Genomic DNA, 25,148 nt, shown 5'->3' on the forward strand with positions numbered 1-25,148 from the left:
CAAGAGTCTAAAATGAGGGTCGTGTTGGAATCAAAGGGCTACAACTTAAAGAACTGACTGTTTAGTCTCCTGGAAGACTAAGTCTCCTGGGTCTAAGTGTCCGGCACTAATCTATTTTCCCTGGCAGGCCACCGAAAGCATTAAAATGCTAGTGACATTGTGCCAGTCTGACACTGAAGAAATCAGAAACGTGGCCTCGGAAACCCTCTTGTCTCTTGGTGAGTTTGTTTGTTTCTTTATGTTTGCTTACTTCTGATGTTCTCCTGGGAACTGAAAGGCAATTTCTTACCCCTGCTCTGTGCACATCCCCCTTGGCTGTTTGCTCATTGGTCCTAGAACAGGAGTAATCAATTGTGCCCATACCTTGCCAGGCGTTTTCTCCCTTGTTATCTCCAAGAGTTCGTCAGTCCGTTCCCTATTTAGAATCAAGGCTGTTTTGAGAGTGGTGACTCACACCTGTAATCCCTGCTGAGGCAGGAGAATCACCTCAAATTCAAGGACAGCTTAGGCTACGCAGTGAATCTGTCTCATAAAAGCAAAAATGCTAGAACCTGGAACGCAGAAGCCAAATGGGAACTCTGGAAATCCCAGTGGGGTTGCCTGTGTGGGGGTGACACACCAAAGTCAACGTCCCTGACCTCTGCAGCGAATGCTGTGTACCCCAGGCACCTCAGCCTCCCAGTGACTCTGATCACCCTGCTGTCCTAGCCCCACTTGGTGTCATTTCATTCTGGTACACACACACACACACACACACACACACACACTGCTGCCCCCGCTTCACTTTGTGTGGGTTTGTATCTTTTTTGTTCCTTTGGGTAGACTTGGGAAGATGAGAGTGACAGACTTTTTTTTTCTCATTTACTTATTTATTTGGGGGGGGGAGGTTCTAGACAGGGTTTCTCTGTGGCTTTGGTGCCTCTCCTGGAACTCACTCTGTAGGCCAAGCTTACCTCAGACTTACAGAGATCTGCCTGTCTCTGCCTCCCGAGTGCTGGGATTAAAGGTGTGCACCACCACCACCCAGCTTCTCCTATTTTAAAGACTAGGTGGTTCTTTGTATCCCAGATTAATGTAACTATGAACTTACTATGTACCCTAAAAATGGTCTTGAACTTCTGATCCTCCTGCCTCCACTCCCAAGAGCCAGCATTACAGGTCCATGACATTGCCTCTGATCAAATCCAGGATTTTGTACACATTAGGTCAGTAGCTACCAACTGAGCCACCATGCTCAGCCATCAAGAAAACCTTTCTTAACGCTGTGTAAAATAGACAATCATTGCTGGTAGGTCACATTTGTAATTCAAACATTTTAGGGGTTGAGGCAGGAAGCTTGTCACAAGTTTAGGGATAGCCTGGGTTACATATTGAGTTCCAAGCCAGTGTGCACTACAAAGTCCCTAGCTACACATATACACATAGAGAGAAGGAGGAGAAAGGAAGGAGAAGGGAAAAGAATTATAGAAAACTTTACTATGATCATATATTCTAAAGTCTGAAATTGTTCCTCTAAAAGTCTTTAAGCCAGATACTGCCAACGTCTCCAGGGGGAAAAGCCACTCTGGTTTGACAATACATCTTAGTCATGTGAAGGAGACTCATGATTATTATAACCGCCATGAAAATCCCATTTATTCTGAGACCTTCTTTCTTACAAATATGGGATTAATAGGACTTGGCACTGCCATTGAACACACTATTATTTGCAGAGGAAGCTTAGCAAACCTGTGTTTGTTTAAAGGATAAAATAATTATTCTGTACGGCTGTTTTAGGTATAGAAGTTATTTAATTCTCTAAAACATACCCAGGGTATTAGTGACTTAGTCTTTTATCCCTTAGTCTTCTGAAATAACAATGAAGGTTTGAAAAACTAAGCACTAGCCAGATGTTTGGAAAGCACAGCCAGTGTGTCTCTTTCCGTGGTAAACTGAGGAGGGGAACCTCATGGCCTGTGCCCCAAGACTCACTTAGCTGTACTCCTAGCTGGATCTCCAAGAAGGATCACCACCTCTGTTCCACTACCACCCTTTCCACGCTGCTCACACCACCCAGGCCTCACCATCATGGTTCAGGTTTCTGCACTTGCTGCGTACCCAAGTCTTCAGGGAAGTCTAATGTCACTGTGCCTCTGCCCCCACTCCCTGTGGTCTCCAGGGTGCCCCTGCACTGGGGTTTTAAAGCCTTCTGGGTGACTAAAATATTCAGTAGAGTTGAAGACCCCACCCCCAAACTCAGTGCTGTGATTCTTCCTTGACCCTGATTGATGCCCAGATGCTGGGTGGTAGTGGCGCAGGCCTTTAATCCCAGCACTCGGGAGGCAGAAGCAAGTGGATCTCTATGAGTTCGAGGCCAGCCTGGTCTACAAGAGCTAGTTACAGGAGAGCTAAAACTGTTACACAGAGAAACCCTGTCTCAAAAACAAAACAAACAAATTTTAATCTGAGACAGAATTCCATTGAGTTTCTTGAACTGGTAGCAATCCTCCTGCCTTGGGTTCTTGTATAATTAGGATTACAGGCCTACACCACCACACCTGACTTTTATTTATTTTCTTCTGACAGCCTCTCAATGTAGCCAAGGCAGTCTTTTGACTCCTCTGTAATATGAACATTGTCCCTGGCTCATTCCCAGCCCTCATATTCCTATATTGTAATTCGTTTTTTAAATAGTAACAAAATTTATTTTCAAAATGTTAGCTACATAAGATGTTGCTATGAGGGCCAGAGAGATGGCTCAGTGGGTAAAATGCTAGCTGCACACATCTAACAACATGAACTTAGTCCTCAGAACCCATTTTAAAAGCTAGGCGTACACATATCGGTAATAACAACAACCTTCCTACAGTAAGAGGGGAGGTGGGGGCAAGAGACTCACTCCGAAGCTCAGAGACCAGCTAGTGTGGCATCTGTAGTGCAGCAAAAGCAAGAGGGACCCTGTCTCAAAGTGGAAGGAGAGATCTAGCTCCAGAATGTTGTCCCTGACCTCCAGATGTGTGTGGTAGTGCACATGTACATGCATACATGCACCCACATGCATAATAAGTAAATAAACAGAAGATGTGGCTATAAACAAGACCAGATGGCCCATTGCCTAGAGGAGTACTGTATGTTTAGGGGATTGTCTTAGGGTTTCTGCTGCTGGGAAGAGACACCATGATCATGGCAACTCTTATAAAGAAAACGTTTAATTGAGGTGGTAGCTTACAGTTTCCAAGGTTTAGTCCATGATCATCATGGGAGAGAGCATGGCAGCTGGGAGTGTGGTGAGACATGGTGCTGGAGAAGGAGCTGAGAATTCTACATCTTGGTCCAAAGGCAACAGAAATTGAATTGAGACACTGGTGTGGCTCGAACATATATGAGACCTCAAAGCCCACCTTCACAGTGACACACTTCCTCCAACAAAGGCATACTTCCCAATAGTGCCATTCTCCATGAGCTTATGGGGACAATTACATTCAAACTACCAAAGTGTAAAGACTAACTTTTAGCTAAAGCTTGAAGCCTAACTTTTAAAGATTAACTTTTACCATTAGTCATATAGATGTCCATAGCAACATAATGTGTGTAACATGAACGGGCCGGCTTGCTTGTTGGGGTTTTTGTCCTGCCCAGTTCCCACAGCTGTTTAGCCCCAAAGTAAATCACACAGAGATCTCTATAAGTTGTAAATCTGATTGGCCCATTAGCTCTAGCTTCTTATTAGCTAACTCTCACATCTTGATTAACCCATTTTTCTGATCTATTTTAGCCATATGGCTCAGTACCTTTTTCAGCTGGCAGATCACATCCTGCTGCTTCGGTGATCTGGGCAGGAGTGGGAGGAATCAACTTCCTCCTTCCCAGAATTCTCCTGTTCTCATTGCATCATTTCTACTTCCTATCTGGTTTTCCCACCTATACTTCCTGCCTGGACAATCAGCGTTTATTTAAAATATGATTGACAGAATACAGACAATTCTCCCGCACCAATGTGTAATAATATGTATATATAATATAATGTAATAAGTCAATATAGAATGTATTCAAGTTACATATAGCGTTCAGTACACTGAGGTCTTGCTGAATAAGAGGTCTTACTCAATAAGTCTTACTGAAATCCCTAATGCATTAAACAAAAATTAATCTGTCATGTGCAATTAATTAATTGGCAGCAGATGGCAAGGACTTGTGGCTTTGTTTTGTGCCTTGCCTTTTATCTACTCTCTGACATTAACTCAAAAGTCCTTGGTTGTTCTAAGTATTGCCTAGAAATTTATAACATAACTGAGACTCAAAAAACATTTTCTTCACATAGTAATTAGCTAAGACATCAATACAAGGCTGAGGGTGTAGTTCAGTGCGAAAGGGTTTGGTCTAGTATGCATGAAGCCCTGGGTCCAATCCCCAGGAACTGAGAAAAAAATGTAGCAACAGTATCAGCGAATCAATCCCACACCAGTTATGTTTTAAGGGGTTATTTATTTTGGGGGGTAAAACTTACATACACCATAAACCGTCAGGAAGGGAGCCTAGTAGGTGGAGCAGGAGCCGGGAGCAGGAGCTGGGACCAAGCACCGGAACCAAGAGGGCCTGATCCAGAGCTGCTTCTCTTTTTAAAAGAGAAATATACCACGCCCCAGTGGGCTGATATTTCAGCAGCTATTGGCTGACGGAGCGGAAGTCGCTCCCCGGTGCACTATGGGCTCGTGCTTCAGCGACTATTGGTTGAGGCAGCGGAAGTTACTCCCACAGCACAACAGCACAGCTCCACCATGTTCTCCTGTGTGATGCATAAAGAGGTTAAATTCGAAGCAGTAATCATGTTTACTGTTCCCTGTCCAGGAGAAGATGGGCGGCTGGCATATGAACAGTTAGACAAATTCCCTCGAGACTGTGTTAAAGTCGGAGGTCGTCATGGAACTGAAGTTGCCACAGCCTTCTAAATTTCACGTTAGCACTGCCTGACTGCTGAACTGATACTTGGCCCTCGTCACGAGGGTGCTGTGATGTGGCCGGAGGGCACCTGGAACTTGCAGAGCGCCGCCCGCTTTTGCCAGTGTGGAGACCTCGAAGTCCAATTGTGCTGTGCCGGCTACTTTTCCTTGGCCCACAGAACAGGGCTGTGTGTAGCTCACCAGACCACATCGTATTGTGTCTGACAGCACTTCAAAGCCCATCTTACGTCACTGTGGAATTTGGAAACAGCCATCTTTGCCCCTGTTTGGAAGTTCATCTGTGAGCTTGAGCTCTTGAGGCACTCTTTGGATAAGTATCATATACCTTGCCCCTTTTCTGCTGTGTTCTCGGGGGGCCGTGGTCCTTTAGCTCCCTACTTTTACTTTAAAAACAAAGCACAAAAGGAAATTCCTTCAGATCAGTTCTAAGAGGCTAAGGTTTGGAGCTGAGGCTGTAGCTCCCTTGGCAGAGTGCTTGCCTAGCATGCACGGAGCCTGGGCTCATCTCCAGCACCGCATAGGCTGGATGTGCTCCTCACAGAAGCTCAGTGCTCCAAAACTGGAGGACGTAGGATCAGAAGTTCAAAGTCATCCTCAACTACCCAGGGAGTTCCAGGACAACCTGGGATACATGAAGCCATGGCCGGGGAGGTGCAACCTGAGTTGTATATCTTAGCTTTTTATAGTTCCTACTATTCGTTTCATTTTTCCATCCTGAGAATTTCCACATCATCTATCCGTATGGCTTAAAAGAGTAATTGAAAAGTACTGCTTCATTAAGATCGTACCTATCCTACTGGGAATACACAAAAGCCTTGAAGCTTAGGCCTTTATCCTTTAACAAAAGCCATCTTTAGCGCACTCTTGATTTTTTTTATTGTTATTTGGTTTTTGTTTTATCTTGAGACAGAGTCTCCCTATTGCAGTACTGACTGGCCTGGAACTCGATATATAGACCAGGCTGCCCTTGAACCTGCAGCAGTCCTCTAGCCTCTGCCTCCAGAGCTGGAATTATAGACTCAAGCCACGAGGCCTAGTTCCACATGCGTACTTTTTCCCTAAGACAAATACAAACCCCAGCAGTATAGATTCAAAAAGACGTGTGCTGTTCTTTCAGGCGGGAACCTAGACTTTGGATGAGTCCTAACTGGGTAGAATAGTGGGGTCCCGGACGTGGCGGGAGCCTGAGTCGCACCTGGCCTTGAGCTATGAAAACTGCTCCAGAGCTTCAGCAGCGGCTCAGAACCAGGGTGGAGACTCAGCCATTTACTAAGTGTGGAAGGGGAGGGTAATGCCAAGACATCACAGCAAAATGTGTGAGTGCAATTTAAACTGTATCCTGGATGTGTTTGTATGAAATACCAATTAGATATAGTTTCAATATATGCATTTTAGTGAGACTTTTAAAAGGGTTCATTTCATTTTAAAGTGAAGGTTGTTTGCCAGGCTTCTGGCAACACATTCTTTCAACTGTGAAGTTCCACTGTACATATTTGTATATTTGTAAATATTATATATATGCATATAGCCTTCATTTTAAACTGTACAGTTATAGTATGTATAGGCTATGGTCTCCGTTAAATGGTTGAAATGTCTCTTTTATAGGAAGTCAAATCACAGCTATTACAGGGATTTTGTTTGGTTTGTTTGGAATTTTAAACTTTGACTATTGCATGGATAATTAATTTCACATCTTTTTATTCACCTCTGTGTTTAGTTTTGGTTGGGAAAGTGCTTTGAGTTTTGTGGTATTTGTATTTATCACTCTTTCAATCATGTAAGTCAAAATAAAAATTATTTTTAATTACTAGTCTAATGTAGACTCTGATATATGTTTTTAATTTTTTATCTATTATTATGTGTGTACATAGTGTTGCATGGGAGGCAGAGGACAACTTTGTAGAGTTTGGTCTCTGTCCACCTTTTCAAAGGCTCCCAGAAGCAAGCTCGGATTATCAGACTTGCATATCCAAGGCCTTTACTCACTGAGCCATTCCGTGGTCCTTGTCTATTTTCCATATTCCCTTCTTGAGGTAGTATTTATATACCACCCCTCACTATCCACTTGAGTTTACTTTTCTGAAGTGAAAATCCTAAGGGAATTCTGTATCCTGGTGTAAGTAGTAGACTAAGTACACAGGAGGAAAACAACTATTTAAAACATCTTCCCAGCCACCTTTAATCCCAGCACTTGGGAGGCAGAGGGACCTCTGTGAGTTTGAGGCCGGCCTACAAGAGCTAGTTTCAGGACAGCTAGGGCTGTTACACAAGAAAAATTTCATCTCGAAAAGCCAAAATAAATAAATAAATATTAAAAACAACAACAACAAAAACCCACAAAGCATCTTTCCAACACTCAGGAGGCAGGGGCAGAGGCTGGTGAATCTCTGAGTTTGAGGCCACCCTGATTTACAGAGTGAGTGCCTGGACTACACAGAGAAACCCTGTCTCGAAAAACAACAAAAACAGACAAACAAAATACGAATAAAACTCTTCAGACTGAACCAGCAGCCCTCCCTCCTGCCTTTCCCAAGTGATAAAGATATTCACTAAAGCCACGCTGTGTCTGCTCTTGAAACCAGCCATTCAGTAAGTTCAAGGTCTTAACTTGTGAATATCCTTGCCAGATCTTTGTCCATTCTGCACTGTTCTGCCCTCTCCTCTGTACTAAGTATAGGGTCACTGTATATACTTGTGGTTTCTTCTCCCAATTATTTGTGTGTGTGTGTGTGTGTGTGTAAGTATATGCATACGTATGTGTTGGGCTTTACACTTGTGCACACACGGAAGCCAGGGTAAGTTGTAACATGAGGGGCCAGCTTGTTGGGGTTTCTGTCCCGCCCAGAACCCCACAACCGGCAAGTCCCAGAGAAAATCAATCACACAGAGATCTCTACAAGTTATAAAGCTGATTGGCCCATTAAGTCAGGCTACTTATTAGCTCTTATAACTTATGTTACCCCATTATCCTTATCTACGTTAGCCACATGGCTCAGTACCTTTTCCAGTGGGGCAGCTTACATCTTTCCTCTCCGGTGGTCTGGGCAGAACTGGCAGAGGGAACTTCCTAGAATACTCACAGTCTCTTTGCTCCACCTCTACTTCTTGTCTGGCTTTCCTGCCTATACTGCCTGCCTGGCCAATCAGCGTTTTATTAAAATATGATTGCCAGAATACAGATAATTCTCCCGTACCAGTAAGTTAGATGTCTTCTGTCAGTCTCTGCCTATTCCTTTGAGGGTCCACCTGAATCTGGAGTTTGTATTCATATGTCTAAACTAGAAGCCAGGAAGGCCCAGAAATCCTCCTCTTCTTGCCCCTCCTCGGAACTGGGGTTATGGGCATTTGTAGGATGCCCTGCTGGGATCTGAACTCTGATCCTCACGATTTCACAGCCAGTGCTCTTAATAGCTAAACTATCTCTCCAGTCAATTCCCTTCCTACCTCACCACACTTTGAGACAAGGTCTTCATAGGGAAGGATGCCCTTGAACTCATTATGCAGCTGATAATGGCCTCAGTGGATGATTCCACTGAGATTTCAGAAGGGAAGCCTGAAAGCCAGGCTTGTGTGGCCGGATAGGAGTTCTGCAAGTGGTGTCCACCCACCCCCAGCAGGAGGGCAATGCATGAGGCCTCACTGAGTGAAACCAAGGCTGCAATGGAAGAGCTTTAGTCCAGAATGTGTGCCTGCCCAGGAAGCTGCAACTAGTGAACAGAGCCAGCCTGAGGGAGCCGTCACGTGGACTGCAGTTATTAGTAAGGCTTTTTTGGAGCTCACAGCACAGTGTCCAGTATGACATCATGTTTTCTCAGCTGGAGTTTCGTTTACCTTCACTACTTCCCTCCAGTGCCGTCTCCTTCCCTTCTGGAATGGGAATGCAATACCCCTATTGTATCATGGGTTTACAATGAAGTTTGGCTGGGGTCTCAGACTTCCAGCTTGGACATCTGTGCAGTAGAACAACTGTTAACCCTCTGGGGACTCTCGGAGATGAGCTAAATACATCCTTTCCCAGGAGAATGGGAATGGAGGTTCCCAAAAAGAAGTTGCACTTTATGCTCCACCTTCTCCAAAGGCGGCTCAACGGATCAGACATACAGCAGCTGTGGGGAGGTTGGGATGCTGCAGGTCTAGAACTTCGTTATAAATCGCCTAGGGCTAGATCTGCCCTCTCCGTAATCATTTGTTGTCGCCTCTGTGTGTGACCTAACATTCTGGTGACTCGTAGGGCTTTGGGCAATGTACGCACAGACCCTTAGCCCCCAGCTTCTACCAACCCAGAGACATGTGAGACCGCGCAGAGGGGCTGTCGCCCACCCACCTGATCTTCCTACAACATTATTTGAAAAGTGTGTTGATTTCTGACCTCTTCTGCTCTGTTACTATAAAAAATTTCACAAGACTGTTGGAACCTGATATTTGGGGTAACCTAAATCTGTGTCCTCATATTTAGCCATGGTCCTTCATATTTAGTCCCAAAATAAGCTCTCTCTTTTCCCCTTTGAGATGATAGCTTGTGGTTTTTATTCTATTTGTTGTTATTTATATTAATATGGGTATGAGCATTTGAGAATACAGGTTTTTGTTTGTTTGTTTGTTTTGGTACAGGATCTCACTGTGTACCCCTGGCTGGCCTCAAACTCATAGAAATCCACCAGACTCTGCCTCCCAAGCACTGGGATTAAAGGTGTGAACCACTATGCCCAATGGGTTTGTACCTTAAATCCCCCCAAAGGCTTGTGTGCTTAAAGGCTTGGTCCTCAACTTATGGTGCTACTGGAAGGCAATAGAATTAGAAGTGGAGCCTACTAGGAAGATGCTGTGGGAGCACATTCCGTTCCTTCAGCCAATAGCCTTTAAGATACCAGTCCACCTCTGAACTGGTATAAGGTTATTTTGTTACTTCCACCATCAGGAAGATGTTAGGTCACTGAGTGGGGCATGCCCTGAAGAGGTACTGGGACCTTGCCTTTCCTGTTTCTCTTTGTTTCCTGGCCGCCATAAAATGAACGGTCTCACTCCATCATACACTCCCTGCCATGATCTACCTTTCTATAGGATCTAAAAGGGGGCAAGACACAATGGCCCACACCTCTAATTCCAGCATTCAAGAAGCAGAGGCAGACAGATCTCTATGAGTTTGAGGCCAGCCTGACCTACATAGTGAGTTCCAGAACAGCCAGGGATATGTAGAGAGACCCTGTCTCAAAAACGAAAGAAGCGAGACAGCCCCTTGACTCAGCTGACTGCGGACTTGACCTCCCAAACTGTGAGTTAGCCCTTCCTTCTTGAAGCTGTTCATCTCAGACATGTTGTCACAGCAGTGGAGGAACACTTACTGGGAGCCTAGAAACCAGGTCCTCTCACTTCCCGAGCACTCAGCAACACATGCTGCATGCATAGTTGCCGTGACTGGCGTGGAAGCCAGGGAGTGGGCACCAGATGTGCAGCAGGAAGGATAAAAGACATAACAGTGTCTGCCCTTGTAAGACTCATTGTCTGACAAAGAAAAGATAATCAGGCCAAAAAGGAAAAAAGAAATCAATGATTGTAAAAGATTGGGTTGGGGATGGGGACTGTCTTAGGGCGCTCTATTGCTGTGAAGAGACACCTTGACCGTGGCAACTCTTATAAAGCAAGATTTTAATTGGGGTGGCTCATGTACAGTTTCAGAGGTTCAGTCTATTATCGTCATGACAGGGAGCATAACAGTGCGCAGGCAGACATGGTGCTGGAGCTGAAAGTGCTACATCTTGCAAGCAACAGGAAGTCAACTGAAGGTCACATGGAGGGAAGCTTGAGCGAGAGAGACCTCAAAGCCATCCCCCACACACTTCCTCCAACAAGACCACACCTCCTCATAGTGCCATTGCTGTTAGGGCCATTTTCTTCCAAACCACCACAAGGACATACTCCTGCCTTAGAGCAAATGTCGAGCAAGCTTGAGGCTCTGAACTTAAACTCCAGCTCCAAAGGAGGGGAAATGTTGGGTTGCAAATTTAAAGGATGGGAAAAGCCTGTAAAATGTGTGGTTGAGAACTGAACAGAGAAACCATGTAGAGGGGGCTGGAGAAATGGCTCAGAGGTTAAGAGCACTGACTGGTCTTCCAGAGAACCCGGGTTCAATTCCCAGCACCCACATGGCAGCTCACAACTGTCTGAAAATCCAGTTCCAGGGGATCTGACACCTTCACACCAATGCACATAAAATAAAGATAAATAAATCATTAAAAAATTATATAAAAAAAGAAACCATGTAGACTATCTCTGGAAAGAATATTCCAGGGGGCTGGAGAAATGGTTCAGTGGTCAAGAGCTCCACTGTTCTTCCAGAGGATCTGGGTTTAATTCCCAGTGCTCACAGAGCAGCTCGCAAATGTCTAACGCCCTCTGCTGGCCTCCAGGCACACATATGATGCACAGACATACAGACAAAGCATCCCTACACATAAAATAAAAACAAATGGTTTTTTTTTAAGGAAATATTCCAGAGGCAAGAAATACAAGCCTTTGAAAAAGTACCATGTTTGGTGTTTTGAATATTCTGTGCTCTCTATATCCTTATACAAGCTCATATAACTGAAGTACCCAGTCAGGAACATTTTATGATGTATGGGATATGTTTTGAAAATAGAGCCAAGAGAAACTGTCAGGAAGTTGGAAATGAAATAGGAAACAGGCTAAGAATGACTTCAAATATTTTAGGCTGAACAACAAACTGAAAATATGGAATATCAACAGAAAACCCTAGAGCAAGAAGGAGGAAGCCCAGGAATTATTTTAGACACGATAAAGTTTATATCCAAAGATAAGATGGTGATTTAATATGAGTCTGGAAGTCAAGTGAAAAATTCTATTATAAATATAAAATTGTGGGAGTCTGAGGCAAGTGGATAAGCAAATCTCTATGTGTTTGAGACCTGCATGGTCGATATAGCAAGTTCCAGGCCATTCAAGACTACAGAGTGAGATTGTCTAACAAACGAACTATAGACACACACACACACACACACACACACACACACACACACACAAGGTGAGCATCAGAGAGCATAATTCCAGTACTCGGTGGACTGACACAGTAAAATCTAGATCTCTGGGGTTGAGCTGGAAAGATGGCTCAGTAGCTAAGAGGACATACTGTCTTCCAGAGCGCTTCAGTTCCCAGCACCCTGTAAATTCTAGGTCCAGGGGAACACACTGTCCTCTTCTAGCCTTCAAGAGCACTCATACTCATACATGGACACATGCATACGCACACCCAAACACATACCCACTGCACTGTACACACTGTGTCAGGATCAATTACACAAGGACATAGCCCTGTCACCCACCATAACCGTCACTCAACCCCCATCAATGGATGTATATTTGGGTTTGGGGTTCTTTGTTTTGTTTCGTCTTGTGGTTGGTTTTTTATTTGTTTTTTGTTTTTGTTTTGTTTTTTGAGACAAGGTTTCCAATAGCTCAGTCTGCCTCATAGTCACCATTTTTGCAGTCTATACTTCAAAGACTTAGTTTACTTTTAATTATGTGTGTGGGGGTGAGTGTGGGGTGGGATTTATGTCCATGTGTCTGTGGGTGCCTGCAGACTCTTAAACAAACAAACCAAAAACAATCTTTAGGGGCTAGAGAGACGGCTCAGTGGTTAAGAGCATTCATTCTTGCAGGGGACCTGGATTCAATTCAAAGAACCCACATGACAGCTCCCAATTATCCAAAACTCTGGGTAATCCACTGCCCTCTTCTGACTTCTAAGGGTACTGGGCACACACACATGGTGTACAGGCACACGTACGGGCGAAACAGCTATACACATAAAACAAAGGAAACCCATCTCTTAAAAAATGTTAGATAGGGTTTGACTGAAGAACAGTCATCATCCTCTGACCTAGTGCCTCTGGGATCCAATGACTCTGGGCTCTGCAGGCACCTGCATACATCTGTACATAACCCCACCCCACCACCACACACATACATATAAAAAAAGAAAACTATGTCTTTGAAATATGTACCGCAAGCTGGGCACACGCCTTTAATCCCAGCACTCGGGAGGCAGAAGCAGGTAGATCTCTGTGAGTTCAAGGCCAGCCTGGTCTACAAGAGCTAGTTCCAGGAGAGGCTCCAAAGCTACAGAGAAACACTGTCTCAAAAAAAAAGAAAAAGAAAAGAAAGAAAAGAAATATATACTGCAAAGACAGTGAATGGGGCAGACTGAGTTATATGAGACCTTATCTCAAAATGTGTGTATAGTGGTATATTATTTGTGTTCTATTAAATAGAGCTTGCCCAAAGATCAGAGGGCAAAGCAGCCATACAGGCCACGGGGTGGTAGCACACACCTTTAATCCCAGGACTCAGGAGACAGAGGCAGACAGATCTCTGTGAGTTCAAGGCCACCGTAGGCTCACAGATTGAATCTGTCTAAAAGAGAAGCGGAGCTAGGAAGCAATATGGCTGGGCAGAGAGAGAACTATAAAGACAGGAACTCAGTGAAGTGTGGAGTCTGAGGTTGATGACGAGCATTGCAGAATCACCCCTTTGTTTGTCTGAGCCTTGGTAGAAATAAAGAAATAAGATCTAATGGCTTGACTGCTTTGTTTTTCTGATCTTCAGCTTGAACCCCAATATTTGTCTCTGGGTTTTATTATTTGTGGTGTGTGTGTGTGTGTGTGTGTGTGTGTGTGTGCGCGCGTGTGTGTGTGTGCGCACGTGTGTGTGCGTGTGTGTGTGTGCGTGCGTGCGTGTGTGTGTGTGTGCGTGTGTGTGTGTGTTGACTGGCATGAGGAAGTAAGTATGTCCTTGTGTGATCCTGATGCAGTGGTATGCTCTTGCGGGAGGCTGATACTGGGGAATCCCTTGAGCTCCGGAGTCAAGGTGATTCTAGGAAAAGTGGCAATAACCTGTGTGCAAACAACACAGGCACATAAAATTGAGCGTGCTCAGGATATAGAAGTCATTTAAAGCCAAGATATTAACTTAGGAAATCTCGATCTATCCCAAGGAAAGACAGAGGAGTGCGTAGAAGCAAGAGTTATGTGTTTTGGTTTTTTAAGACAGGGTCTTGCTATATAGCCCAGCTTAGCTTCAAATTCACAAGTCTCCTGCCTCAACTTCCCAGATGCTCTACTGATATACATGTCACCACATTTAGCTGAGAGGTTTTTGTTTGCCTTTTTTTTTCAATGAAGCCCAGGTGCTTGTGTCCTGAGATCCAGTTGCCACGGACAATGCACTAAGATACGGGAAGAAATGGAGAACAGTATCTTTTAGGGGACTGGGAGAAGTTAGTTGAAAGGTTCTCAAACAGGACACCCACAGGCACAAGAGAATACATGAGCACAGATGGATGGGTAGATATGGTGTGGGGTGACAGATGGCTCCCAACTTTGTCATCAAAACAGGGTAAGTCTACAAAGTAAGGAAAAACAAACACAGCCTTGAGATACCCAGTGCAAGTTCCAGGAGAAGCCACTTAGAAGTTAGGGTGGTAGTCCCCAGTGAGCCCAGCACAAGACATGGAGCAAAGACTGTGTGTTGGGGGGAGGGGGGAGAAACAGCTTCCTTTGAGGGTTTGTGTCCCCAGAGAAACAAACGTCACTTGTTCTCGTTCTAGCCCTAAAGGGCCTTGAATGCCAGGCCCAGGAACCTCAGTGTTTATTGTTGGGTTCCACCGTATTCCGTTCTGTCTCGTTGCCAGGCGGTACATTCCAGTGCCGCTATCAACTCCAGCCCCGCCCGTGCACCTGAGCACCAATGGCCTTCTACAGGAAGTTGAGGATCTTTACTTTTTGTGGTCAGATTTGCAAACGGACCTGTCGGTTCTTCGGGAAGCTGCGCAAGCGCCTCGGGGGGCTCTGGAGAACTGTTAAGAGATGTTTTACTAAGACCCAGGAGGTAGAGCAGCAAATGTCTGCAACTGAAAGCATTTTTCACAGAGAGAAAATTGTGGAGCTTGGCAACACACTGAAGAATACACGTCTATCCCTTGAGAAAAGAGCTTTGGCTGCCCAGAAAATTGGACTACTGGCCTTCACAGGTACTGCTTCGCTGCTGTGCTAACATAGCTGCTTCGTAATCTCCTTCTGCTCGTTAGAATACTGCAGTTTAGAAGGGATGATGATGATGATGATGATGATGATGATGATGATGATGATGATGATGATGATGATGATACCCTGGCTGTCCTGAAACGCTCTCTGTAGACCAGGCATAGATTCTGTTTTCAACATCAATCCAAGATCTTTCAAGTTCAATTTTAGATTCCAACAAGGTACTAACTAAAAGGGCATGGGCTAAAGAGTATTTTGGTAGAAATTTCTAGCTCCTGGAGCTCTGTTCTTGGACTTCTCTATTTCTGTCTGCCTCTGTCTCATGAGTGCTGGTATGCCACCACTGCCTGGTCTCCATGACTAACTAGTATGGCTAGCTCTGCACTCTGATCTTCAGACAAGCTTTATTTGTTAAAGTACAAACAAAATATCACCACACCGGTCCTCTTATAATGACTTGGCTTTTCCTCCAGAAAGAGAACATCGAGGGAGCTGAGCCTGCCTCATGTGATCCCCAGCACAAATAGTTCCTTCACAGAGCATGGGGTATAGCTGAGGTTCCGGCCTCTCTAGTTTTGTTCATTCAATGAATATGGATAAGGACTCTTATATTTCCCCTCATGGATATCATTTAAGATCTGATCCCTCAAATTACACCTAAGAAATTTATTTTCCCACTTAAATAAAATTAAAGCACTCAGCCCTTCTAGCCAGCAACTTTTTTGTCTTGAGAAAGGGTCTCAGGTGGTCCAGGATGGATGACCTTACACTTCCTGTCTTTCTGCCTCTATCTGAGAATATAGCTGGTCCTGGGGATTGAATCCAATGTCTCATGCATGCTAGGCAAGTACTCTGAGAACTGAGCCATATTCCCAGCCTCAGAACATACTATTTTATTAGGATATGATCAAAAAGATTAAATAAAAATTTATATATTTCTTAAAATTCATTAGGGAAAGTGAATGGGTTGGACCTAGTAGTCATTAGGGCCATGTGGTTTCGCCTTTTACTAGTATAATTATTAGCTTGCTTTCTTTATTTATCTTTTTTTGGGGGGGGGGCGGTTTGAGACAGGGTTTCTCTGTGTAACAGCCCTAGCTGTCCTGGAACTAGCTCTTCTAAATCAGACTGCCCTCAAACTCAACAGAGATTCGCCTACATCTGCCTCTGCCTCCTGAGTGCTGGGATTAAAGGTGTGAGCCACCACTGCCTGGTTTACTAGCTTTCTTAGTAACTGTTTTCGTTTGTTGATTGTTTGTTTTGTTCTGTTTTCTTGAGACAGGCTCTCTCTGTTATGTAGCTCTGGCTGTTCTGGAACTTGAATGTAGACCAGGCTGACCTTGAACTCAAAAAGATCCATCTGTTTCTGCCTCCTAAATGTTGGGATTAAAGGTATGCGCCACCATGCCTAGTTCTTCATAAGTATTTTAGGAGCATAAATTCTTATTGATTTTTTTCAAATACATTTTTTCTATTTAATGCCTTTTCCTATTTGAGGAAGGGATTTGAGATGAGAGTCTTATTTTGTTGCCTTGACTGGCCTGGAATCACTGTGTAAATCAGGCTATCCTCAGACCTGCACAGACTTTCCTGTTTCTGCCTTCCAAACTGGGATTACAGATGTGTACCACCACACTTGGCTATGTGTAATATACTTTATAAACTATAAAAATAAAATATTTGGTACTTATATTCTTCATCAAAACTCTATCACAGGGGCTGGAGAGATGGCTCAGTGGTTAAGAGCATTGCCTGCTCTTCCAAAGGTCCTGAGTTCAATTCCCGGCAACCACATGGTGGCTCACAACCATCTGTAATGAGGTCTGGTGCCCTCTTCTGGTCTGCAGACATACACAGAGACAGAATATTGTATACATAATAAATAAATAAATATTTAAAAAAAAAACTCTATCACAAAACCAGGCATGGTAGCACATGCATTTAATCCCAGTACTTGGGAAGCAGAGGCAGGGGATCTCTGATTTTGAGGCCGGCCTAGTCTACAGAATGTGTTCCAGGATAGCCAGGGACACACAGAGAAACCCTGTCTCAAAAAGAAAGAGAATGAAAGGGAAGGAGGGAGGGAGGGAGGGAGGAAGGAAGGAAGGAAGGAAGGAAGGAAGGAAGGAAGGAAGGAAGGAAGGAAGGAAAACAGAATCTAGGACTAGGCTGGGTTGATGACCTAAAGGGGGCGGGAAAGTTTATATGTCAACATTGGTCTTGAATCTGGGAAAGAGTTGGGAATAAGAAATGTATAAGAGGGGTTGGAGAGATGGCTCAGTGTCTAAGAGGACTGGCTTCTCAGTCAGAGGACCTGGGTTTAATTCCCAGCAGCCACATGACAGCTCACAGCTGTCTGGAACCCCGAGATCTGAAACCCTCCCACAGACATACGTGCCAATGCATAATTAAAGAAACAAGTTAGAAATGTACAAGAACAGCTCAGCATTCATGACTCTCAAACACTTTTCTTCATTGCTCAGCCTTCACATTCTCTCTGTGCTCTGACCCTCTCAGATTCACAGACTTCCCTCCAGGACAAAGACAGAACTTTGCTAAGCAAACACATCCCGATTATACCACTTGGATGTCTTCCCACCTCCGTCCACACAGCGGAACCAAGGGAGGAGCCTCAGCGGGCAGTGCCCTTCCCTTGCATCCCGCATGACTCCTCAGGTCCTCAGTTTCCATAGTGACACAGAAAAGGAAAAGTTAACAAGTCCAAAATGTTACCAACGACTACCAGAATATGAACCTGGGTCTGGGGGGTATAGTGAGGCCCTGAACTCAATCCCCAGAACCAAAACAAACAGAATGACAGAGGAAATGGAGGCTGAGGAGCTAGCTCACTCAGTAAAATGCTTACTTTGTAAACACGAGGGCATGAGTTTGAGCCCTGGAATCCACATAAAGAGTTCAGATCCACATTTGAACTGGAGAGGTGGAGACGGATGGGTTGCCAGTCAGTCAAGGTAGTCTATTTGTAGAGTTCTAGGCCAAAGAGAGACCTGATCACAAAGTGTTAAAAGTATATAGCCCAGTGTGGTAGCTCACGTCTTTAATCCCATCAAGGAGGCAGAGACAAGCAGATCTCTTGAGTTGGAGGACAGGCAGGGCTATACAAAGGAATGATGTCTGAGGAAGGATGTCAATGAGGCATGAAGGCCAGTTTGTTGGGGTTTCTGTCCTGCCCGGTACCCCACAGCCGGCAAGTTCCAAAGAAAATCACACGGAGTCTACATTAGGTTGTAAACTGATTGGCCCATTAGGTCAGGCTACTTATTAGCTAATTCTTACATCTTACAGTAACCCATAATTCTTGTCTGTGTTAGCCTTATGGCTTGGTACCTTTTTCAGCTGTCAGCTCACATGTTGCTTCTTCGGTGATTTGGGCAGGAATGGCAGAGGGAACTTCCTCCTTCCTAGCCTTCTCCTGTTCTCATTGCATCACCTCTACTTCCTGTCTGGTTTTCCCACCTATACTTCCTGCCTGGCCAATCAGCATTTATTTAAAATATGATTGATAGATTACAGACAATTCTCCCACACCATCTCCTAACCTCAAGCATGTACATACATACAAACAGGCATCCCCATGTATGTATACACACACACGTACACACACATACACATGCATACATACACATGCACACACACACACACGTACACACACGAAGAATAACGTACAGGCTTACCAGCTATATTCACTACACACTTCTGGAAGCGAAAATCCTTGTCTTGCAGGAGGCCTGAGTGCTGCCCAGTTCGCCAGCGAGTACATGAAAGAAGTTGCTTCCTTGCTGCTGAATGAAAAAGTGATGTCGTCGAAGACGAAGATCCTGCTGCTCCAAAGCGTGGCGTGCTGGTGCTACTTAAACCCTGCCAGCCAGAAGAGAGCCAGGCAACTGCAGTTCATTCCCATCTTTATCACTTTCTTCGAGACTCCCTTCCACTCCACCATCAAGAGTGAAGTAAACAGTCACCGCCTCGTGCAGTTTTGGATATGCTATGCTCTCTCTGCCATGACCTGTAACAATTTAGCCATCATGAAGGAGCTGCGGTCTTACGGTTCTCTAAAATACCACCTGCAGATATTGGCCATGGAGAACTGGTCTGGGTGGTCTGAAAATTTTGCCGAGGTCTTATACTTCCTAGTAGGTTTTCACAGGAATTAATTCATTTTCAGTCTAGTTGCATGATTCAGCTATCTGTGCCATCGCATTACCCTGGAAACTTGCAATAAAGAATAAAATCCACGTGTTGTTCTACATTGTTGTCTTTTGCAGTTAAAAAGTCCTACACATGGGCTGAGCTGGTTCAGCGAGGAAAGTACCTGCTGTGCATGCCCAAGGACAAAAGTTTTGGTCCCCCAGAATACACCTAAAAGCTCTGTGGGTGTTGGTAGCCAACACGTGATCCCAGCAGCGGGGGGTGGGCAGTGATGAGGGAAGACACACTAGGCCAACCTCAGACCTCTACACATGCACCACACACATACAAACATGTACGCACATACAGTCTATGTAGACATCCATACAGTGTGTTAACTGTAATCATAAAACCTCTGAACAGAGCCACTGCTTATTATGAATTTATAGGTCTAGAGCTTCTTGAGCTCATACAAGTGTCGCTCCCCATTAGGAAACAAAGGTGTTAAATCAGCCAGGCTTGTAATCCCAGCTCAGCTAGGTGGCGGCAGGAGGGTTATGAGTTCACAGCTAGCCTGGGTAACACAGGGAGACCCATTCTCCTGGGCTTGAGGCCGGCCTGCTCTGCAGAGTGAGTGCCTAGACAGCCAGCGCTATACGAAAACAAACAAACAAAAAACCCTGTCTCGAAAAAAACAAGAGAGAGACCCTATTCTCAAACAAGTAATTAATTAATGAATTAATTAATGATTAGAAAAGGCTGGCCAAATGTGGTAGAGCAAACATTTAATAAGAGCACTTAGGAGGCAGACCTCTGAAGTTTGAAGCCAGTCAGTCTTGCCTACATATTGAGAGTAACAGACCAGCCCGAGATCTATAGTGATACCCTGTCTTAAAAAAAAAAAAATTAAAAAAAGGCCAGGGGTAGGGTGCAGTGTCAGGGAGGGCAGCTGGAGAAATGTTTCAGTGTGGATAAAGAGCTTGCCACACAAGTATATGGACCTGAGTTTGAATCCCCAGAATCCACCTAAAGCTGAACACAGTAGAATGTGCTTGCAATCCAGCATTGTTAGGGCAATATGAGAGGAAGAGACAGGAGAATCTCTGAAGAGACCCTGTCTCAAACAAGGTAGGTGAGGACCCTGAGACTGTCCTCTGACCTCCACATGACCACTGCAGCACTCACACATCAATACTCACACATATGAACACACACACACACATCATAGACATACACACAAAAAATATTTTTTTAATGGAAAACAAAAAGCAATTTGACCTGGTGGTACACTCCTGTGATCCCTGGTTTAAAGCCAAATGCTACAAGGTCTTAAGGGGTAGAAAAATGGCTAAACAATAAGAGCGCTTCCTACTCCTCCAGAAGACTTGGAAGGTGGGGGCAAGAGGTCAGAGTTCGAGGTCATCCTCGACTGCTGACTGAGGTCAACCTGAGGTCAACCCGAACTCCGTGAGATTCTTTCACACACTCTGCAGCACGCAGCTGCAATTAGAGGCAAAGGGCTGCGGGCTGCGTGCCATCACAGTGTTGAATATTGTTTGTGGGAATATTGGTCTTAGCCTTTACACAAAGGCCAAAGTGGTTGCCTTCAATGTCTACCATTAAACTATGAACGTTATCTTCTAATGACTGCTTGAAGCTGATTTAGAACATTTGCTTAATTACCGATTCCTCATAGAGAAAAAAGCATGCCCTGGGTTCTCGTCGTACCATGTTTACTAGAAACAGCAACAAAGGCCTCTAATCTTAGCACTTGGGAAGTAGGATCAGGAGTTCATTGCTTCCCATCTCAACAGGTCAAAGCAATAACAAATATCATACACTTCACACAACTGTATCAAAGATAGTTCTAAAAATGAAACTGACTAGTAATAATGTCTTGTTATTCCTACACTGTCGCTTCTTCATTACTGGACTCTAGTTCTGCTGGTGTGGAATTGGCTTTTGGATTTCTTGGAAGGTCAGAGGAAGAAACCAATAGATAGTTTTGTTCAATTTCCATATCTAATCAGAGGGGTCAGAAAGCTCTTCGGACTGTGCTCAGGGAACCTTTCCTCTACAGAAGGAACTGTAAGACTGGCTGACCACCAAGCCTACTTAAGCTCCAAAAGCTGCCTGTCATGTGGAAGGAGGTAAAATTCAAGTTAAGTCTTGCAGCACTGTAGTGGGAAGCCTTGAAAGCCAAACTGGATAACCAGTTCTCAAGTCCTTTTGTTTCCCTTTACTAACCCTTCTTAAATCATCTCTCCAGCATTTGGGTTTTCCCAGAACAACTCGAAGGTACGGATCTGCTGGAATTAGGGGGCACTTGGCAGGGTTGTGTGTGTGTGTGTGTGTGTGTGTAAACCTAGTGCAGTGAGAAATTCCTGGAATTTATGAGGGTGACCCTAGTGATGGAGGATATTGAGTCTGAACTGACCATTTTTGTAGCCAGTTAAGGTTTCAAGTGGTGAGACTGGGTTACATTTGGTTGAGGCCTAGGAGGTCCTCGGAGATTCCTAAACCCAGTCGGAGGCAAGGACAGAAGGTCACTCTCTGAAAACTGCCAAGGACAACTTCCACTTGGTATATTGAATGTAGAGAGGTCAAGCTGGTCCAAGTTTGGAGACTTCATCCCTACTACATTCTAGTCTCTTTGGCATGGAAAGGTACTCTGCAGGAGATGTAAAGAGAAACCTGGACATCAACCCAGACACAAAACCCTCCACCTACAATCTGTCCGGCCTGAAAGATGTGTTGGGGCAATGGTGGTCCAGAATTTGTATGAGTGGTCAACCAAAGATGACTCAGTGGTTAAGAGTACCAGAGGACCCAGGTTCAATTCCCAACACCCACACAGCTGCTAGCAACTCTAACTCCTGTAACTGGGGGTAAGGAACTGAACCCAGGTTCTGTGCAAGAGCAGCAGGTACTCTTAAGCACTGGATTATCTGTCTAGTCTCAATTTCTTAAAAAATATAATAGTCTCAAAAATGTTTCCACTGACACAAACTGCTTCTTGCACAGGCATCAAGTTCACCTGACTTCTCTCTAGCCTCAGCCAGCATCTATCCCGTCACCATCCGGCTATGTGCTCTGCTGCTATGCTGTTACGGCTAGCACGCTACTCTGAAGTGCCTGCATCCTGCTTCCACCTCAACCCTGATACTGTTAACTGTGTGTTATTCCCATGGGTCACATGATAGGTGGGAGTTTGAGGTGCAAGCCAAAAACTGATGATTCAAACTGCATGAATGGATGAACATGCTACCTTGTGGGTACACAGATAAGCAATCAGCCCTAGGAGATGGGCTTCTGGGCATGTCGGTGGGGGATTGTGTTACGGCAGTAAGACAGAAATACTAGGTATGGTATGTTGGACCTCATGAAGCCCGCGTAACTTCCGAAGCCTAACTTGAGTTTAATGAGGCCCAGTGTAACTTACTAAGCCTAACTTCAGTTTAGTGAGGCCCAGTATAACTTCCTGAGCCTAACCTGAGTTTGGAGAGGAATGACTCAGCACAGCCTGACCTAGGCCTGCCTCTGCCCAGCCACTGCTGAGCAGGATATTACTGACCCTTATTTCTTATTCCACCTCACCCCATCCCAAGACTTCCACACACTACCTCAGCCCTATATAAGTTCCTGCCCTGATGCAATAAAGTGAGATCCTGCTTTGACAGACTCCTGGCTCAGTGTCTGTTTCTCCTGGTGGCCAGGGGGGAGGTCTGGGTTGTCAGCAATCACCATCCTGCTGGGCCCAAGGGAGAGATCGGCAGGACTGGCTCTGCCTCAGTCCCCTATCTGCTGGAAAACCCCCAATGGTACCTTTCCCTGAATGAGATCCCCAAGTTAAAGAAAGCATAACAGCAACATGCATTTACCACTCTGCTTTCTGATGTCAGTGACTACGTGACCAACTGTCACAAGCTCCTACAACCTTGACTTCCACATCGTGGTGGATCGCCCTTGAAGTGTCAGCCAGAATAAACTTCCTTGCTTAAATCATCTTTGCTGCGCTGGAGAGATGGCTCAGCAGTTAAGAGTACTGATTGCCCTTCCAGAGGGCCCAGGTTCAATCCCCAGCATCCACATGGAAGCTAACAACGGTCTGTAACCCCTGTTCCAGGGCAAATAACACCCTTACCTTATATGTGTGTGTGTGTGTGTGTGTGTGTGTGTGTGTGTATACACCTAAGTTTGTATATATACAAAAAACACCGATGCACATAAAGTAAAAATAAAAAATTCTAAAATAAATTGTGTTTGCCAGAGAATTTTATCACAGCAACAGGCAAAGAAACTGAGCTATCACTGCTAAAGACAAAGCCTGCATAAGGCGATCTACCTGTGCATCACCCAAGAACTTGGACCTATTTCAGATGAGCTGGGAACCCCCATTCCAGAAGAACCAAGCCTCCCAAAAGTGCAAACACCACAGTAGGTGTCCCCGGCATTTGTGCCCATTGCTATCAAGTTACCTGGAAATGTTAGCAACATTATTTGAATAAATTCCTCTTTGAGTATCAAACCATGTAATAGTAATTTGAATTTTAAATCAAATGGAAATAAGTTTGAACTGAAAAAAAAATTACTGTGGGGAAAATGGAATTTATTTGTCTTGGCTTTTTTAGACAGGGTTTCTCTGTGTAGTCCCGATTGTCAAGAATTAAAAGTGTGTGCCACCATTGCCCAGCAGGAAAATGGAAGCTTTACTCCTGCTGGGGAACTGGGCTGGTACACATACTGTAAGGACCCATTATCCACCCTATCCAGTGGACTCTGGTGCTGATAGTTACAAATTTCTTGCCATTCCTTGACCTGTGATTTATCAGGTAAAACCTTAATTGTGGTTTTTTCGTTGCTATTGTTTTTTGTTAGGTTGGTTTTTTTTTTTTTTTTAAGACAAGAGTCTTACTATGTAACTTTAAAGTGACAATCGTGGAATTCGCTCTGTACACCAGGCTGACCTCAAACTCGGAGATTCTCCTGCCTCTGCCTCCTGAGTGCTGCGATTACAGGCGTGCCACCACAGAAGGCTAAATCCAGAGAGCTCCTTTGAAGGGACAGTTTGTTAAACAAAATGAAAGGCCCTATGGCAATGTGGTGCTACACCAGAATGCACTGGAATGTACTTCCGAAAGCATTGCAATCATGAAATTGTTTTTGTTGTTTTTTTGTTGTGATTTGTTTTTGTGAGACAGTTTTTTTGTTGTGATTTGTTTTTTTGTTTTTGTTGTGATTTTTTTTTTTTTTGTGAGACAGAATTTCTCTATGTAGCCCTTGTTGTCTTAGAATTCACTTCGTAACCAGGTTGCCCTCAAACTCAGAGATCCTCCTGTGTGTCTGTCTACCTAGTGCTGGGAATAAAGATATGTGCCACCACGCCTAGCAGAACAACGTTTTAGTGCAAGCAAGTGCAGCCACTCACACTCCAAGGCCCACACGTGCAGGTCAAGAACAATTAAGGGTCAGTTTTCTCCTGTCACCATGGCCTCCAGGGTCTGAATTCAGGTTGTCAGGCTTTCCCATCTTGTCAGTCCACTGTTCTAAGACTGCCGGCCAAGCCTCTCCAACAGTGGCAACATAAGCCTGAGTCTTAGAGAATTGTAAATGGAGACTGCTTCTTCATTTCCTGGCCACCCAGACCCGAAAAATTACACAGAAACTGTATTAATTACAACACTGTTCAATCGTTTAGGTGTATTCCTAGCTAGCTCTTACATCTTAAACTAACCCATTTCTATTCATCTATGTATCACCACGAGACTGTGACCTACCGGTAAATTCCAGTCTGTCTCCTTCAGCAGCTACAAGGTGTCTGCCTTGACTCCGCCTACTCCCTCTCTATATCTTTCAGTCTGGCTATATTCTGCCCTGTCATAGACCAAAGCAGCTTCTTTATTAACCGATGGTAATAAAACATAGTCCTAGCATACAAAGAGAATCCCACATCAAAAAATCTTATGTAAATTGAGAAAAATATCTCAGAGAAGCTGTCCTCTGC

The 25,148-nt window shown here is 44.5% G+C and overlaps 2 protein-coding genes across 4 annotated transcripts in view; both read left to right on the plus strand.

Moving 5' to 3' along the window:
* Positions 1 to 6,756, plus strand: part of Ripor2 (RHO family interacting cell polarization regulator 2) — a 111,165-nt gene extending 104,409 nt beyond the window's left edge. For all 3 annotated transcript variants that reach the window (XM_085699315.2, XM_048428164.3, XM_048428165.3), the window contains 2 exons: positions 128 to 218; positions 4,828 to 6,756. In XM_085699315.2, the coding sequence (XP_085555441.2) occupies positions 128 to 218; positions 4,828 to 4,928 (192 nt within the window). In that variant the 3' untranslated portion in view covers positions 4,929 to 6,756. The remainder of the gene's footprint in view (positions 1 to 127; positions 219 to 4,827) is intronic.
* A 7,901-nt stretch (positions 6,757 to 14,657) lies between these two features.
* Armh2 (armadillo like helical domain containing 2) lies at positions 14,658 to 19,251 on the plus strand. Its single transcript, XM_048428096.3, has 2 exons — positions 14,658 to 14,982; positions 18,740 to 19,251. Exons 1-2 carry the CDS (start codon positions 14,700 to 14,702, stop codon positions 19,168 to 19,170), a joined length of 714 nt encoding a protein of 237 aa, XP_048284053.1. The 5' UTR covers positions 14,658 to 14,699; the 3' UTR covers positions 19,171 to 19,251.
* Positions 19,252 to 25,148: the final 5,897 nt, after the last annotated feature.

Source organism: Myodes glareolus, chromosome 14 (genome assembly GCF_982192425.1).
Source record: "Myodes glareolus chromosome 14, mMyoGla1.1, whole genome shotgun sequence".
Taxonomy (NCBI): Eukaryota; Metazoa; Chordata; class Mammalia; order Rodentia; family Cricetidae; genus Myodes; species Myodes glareolus.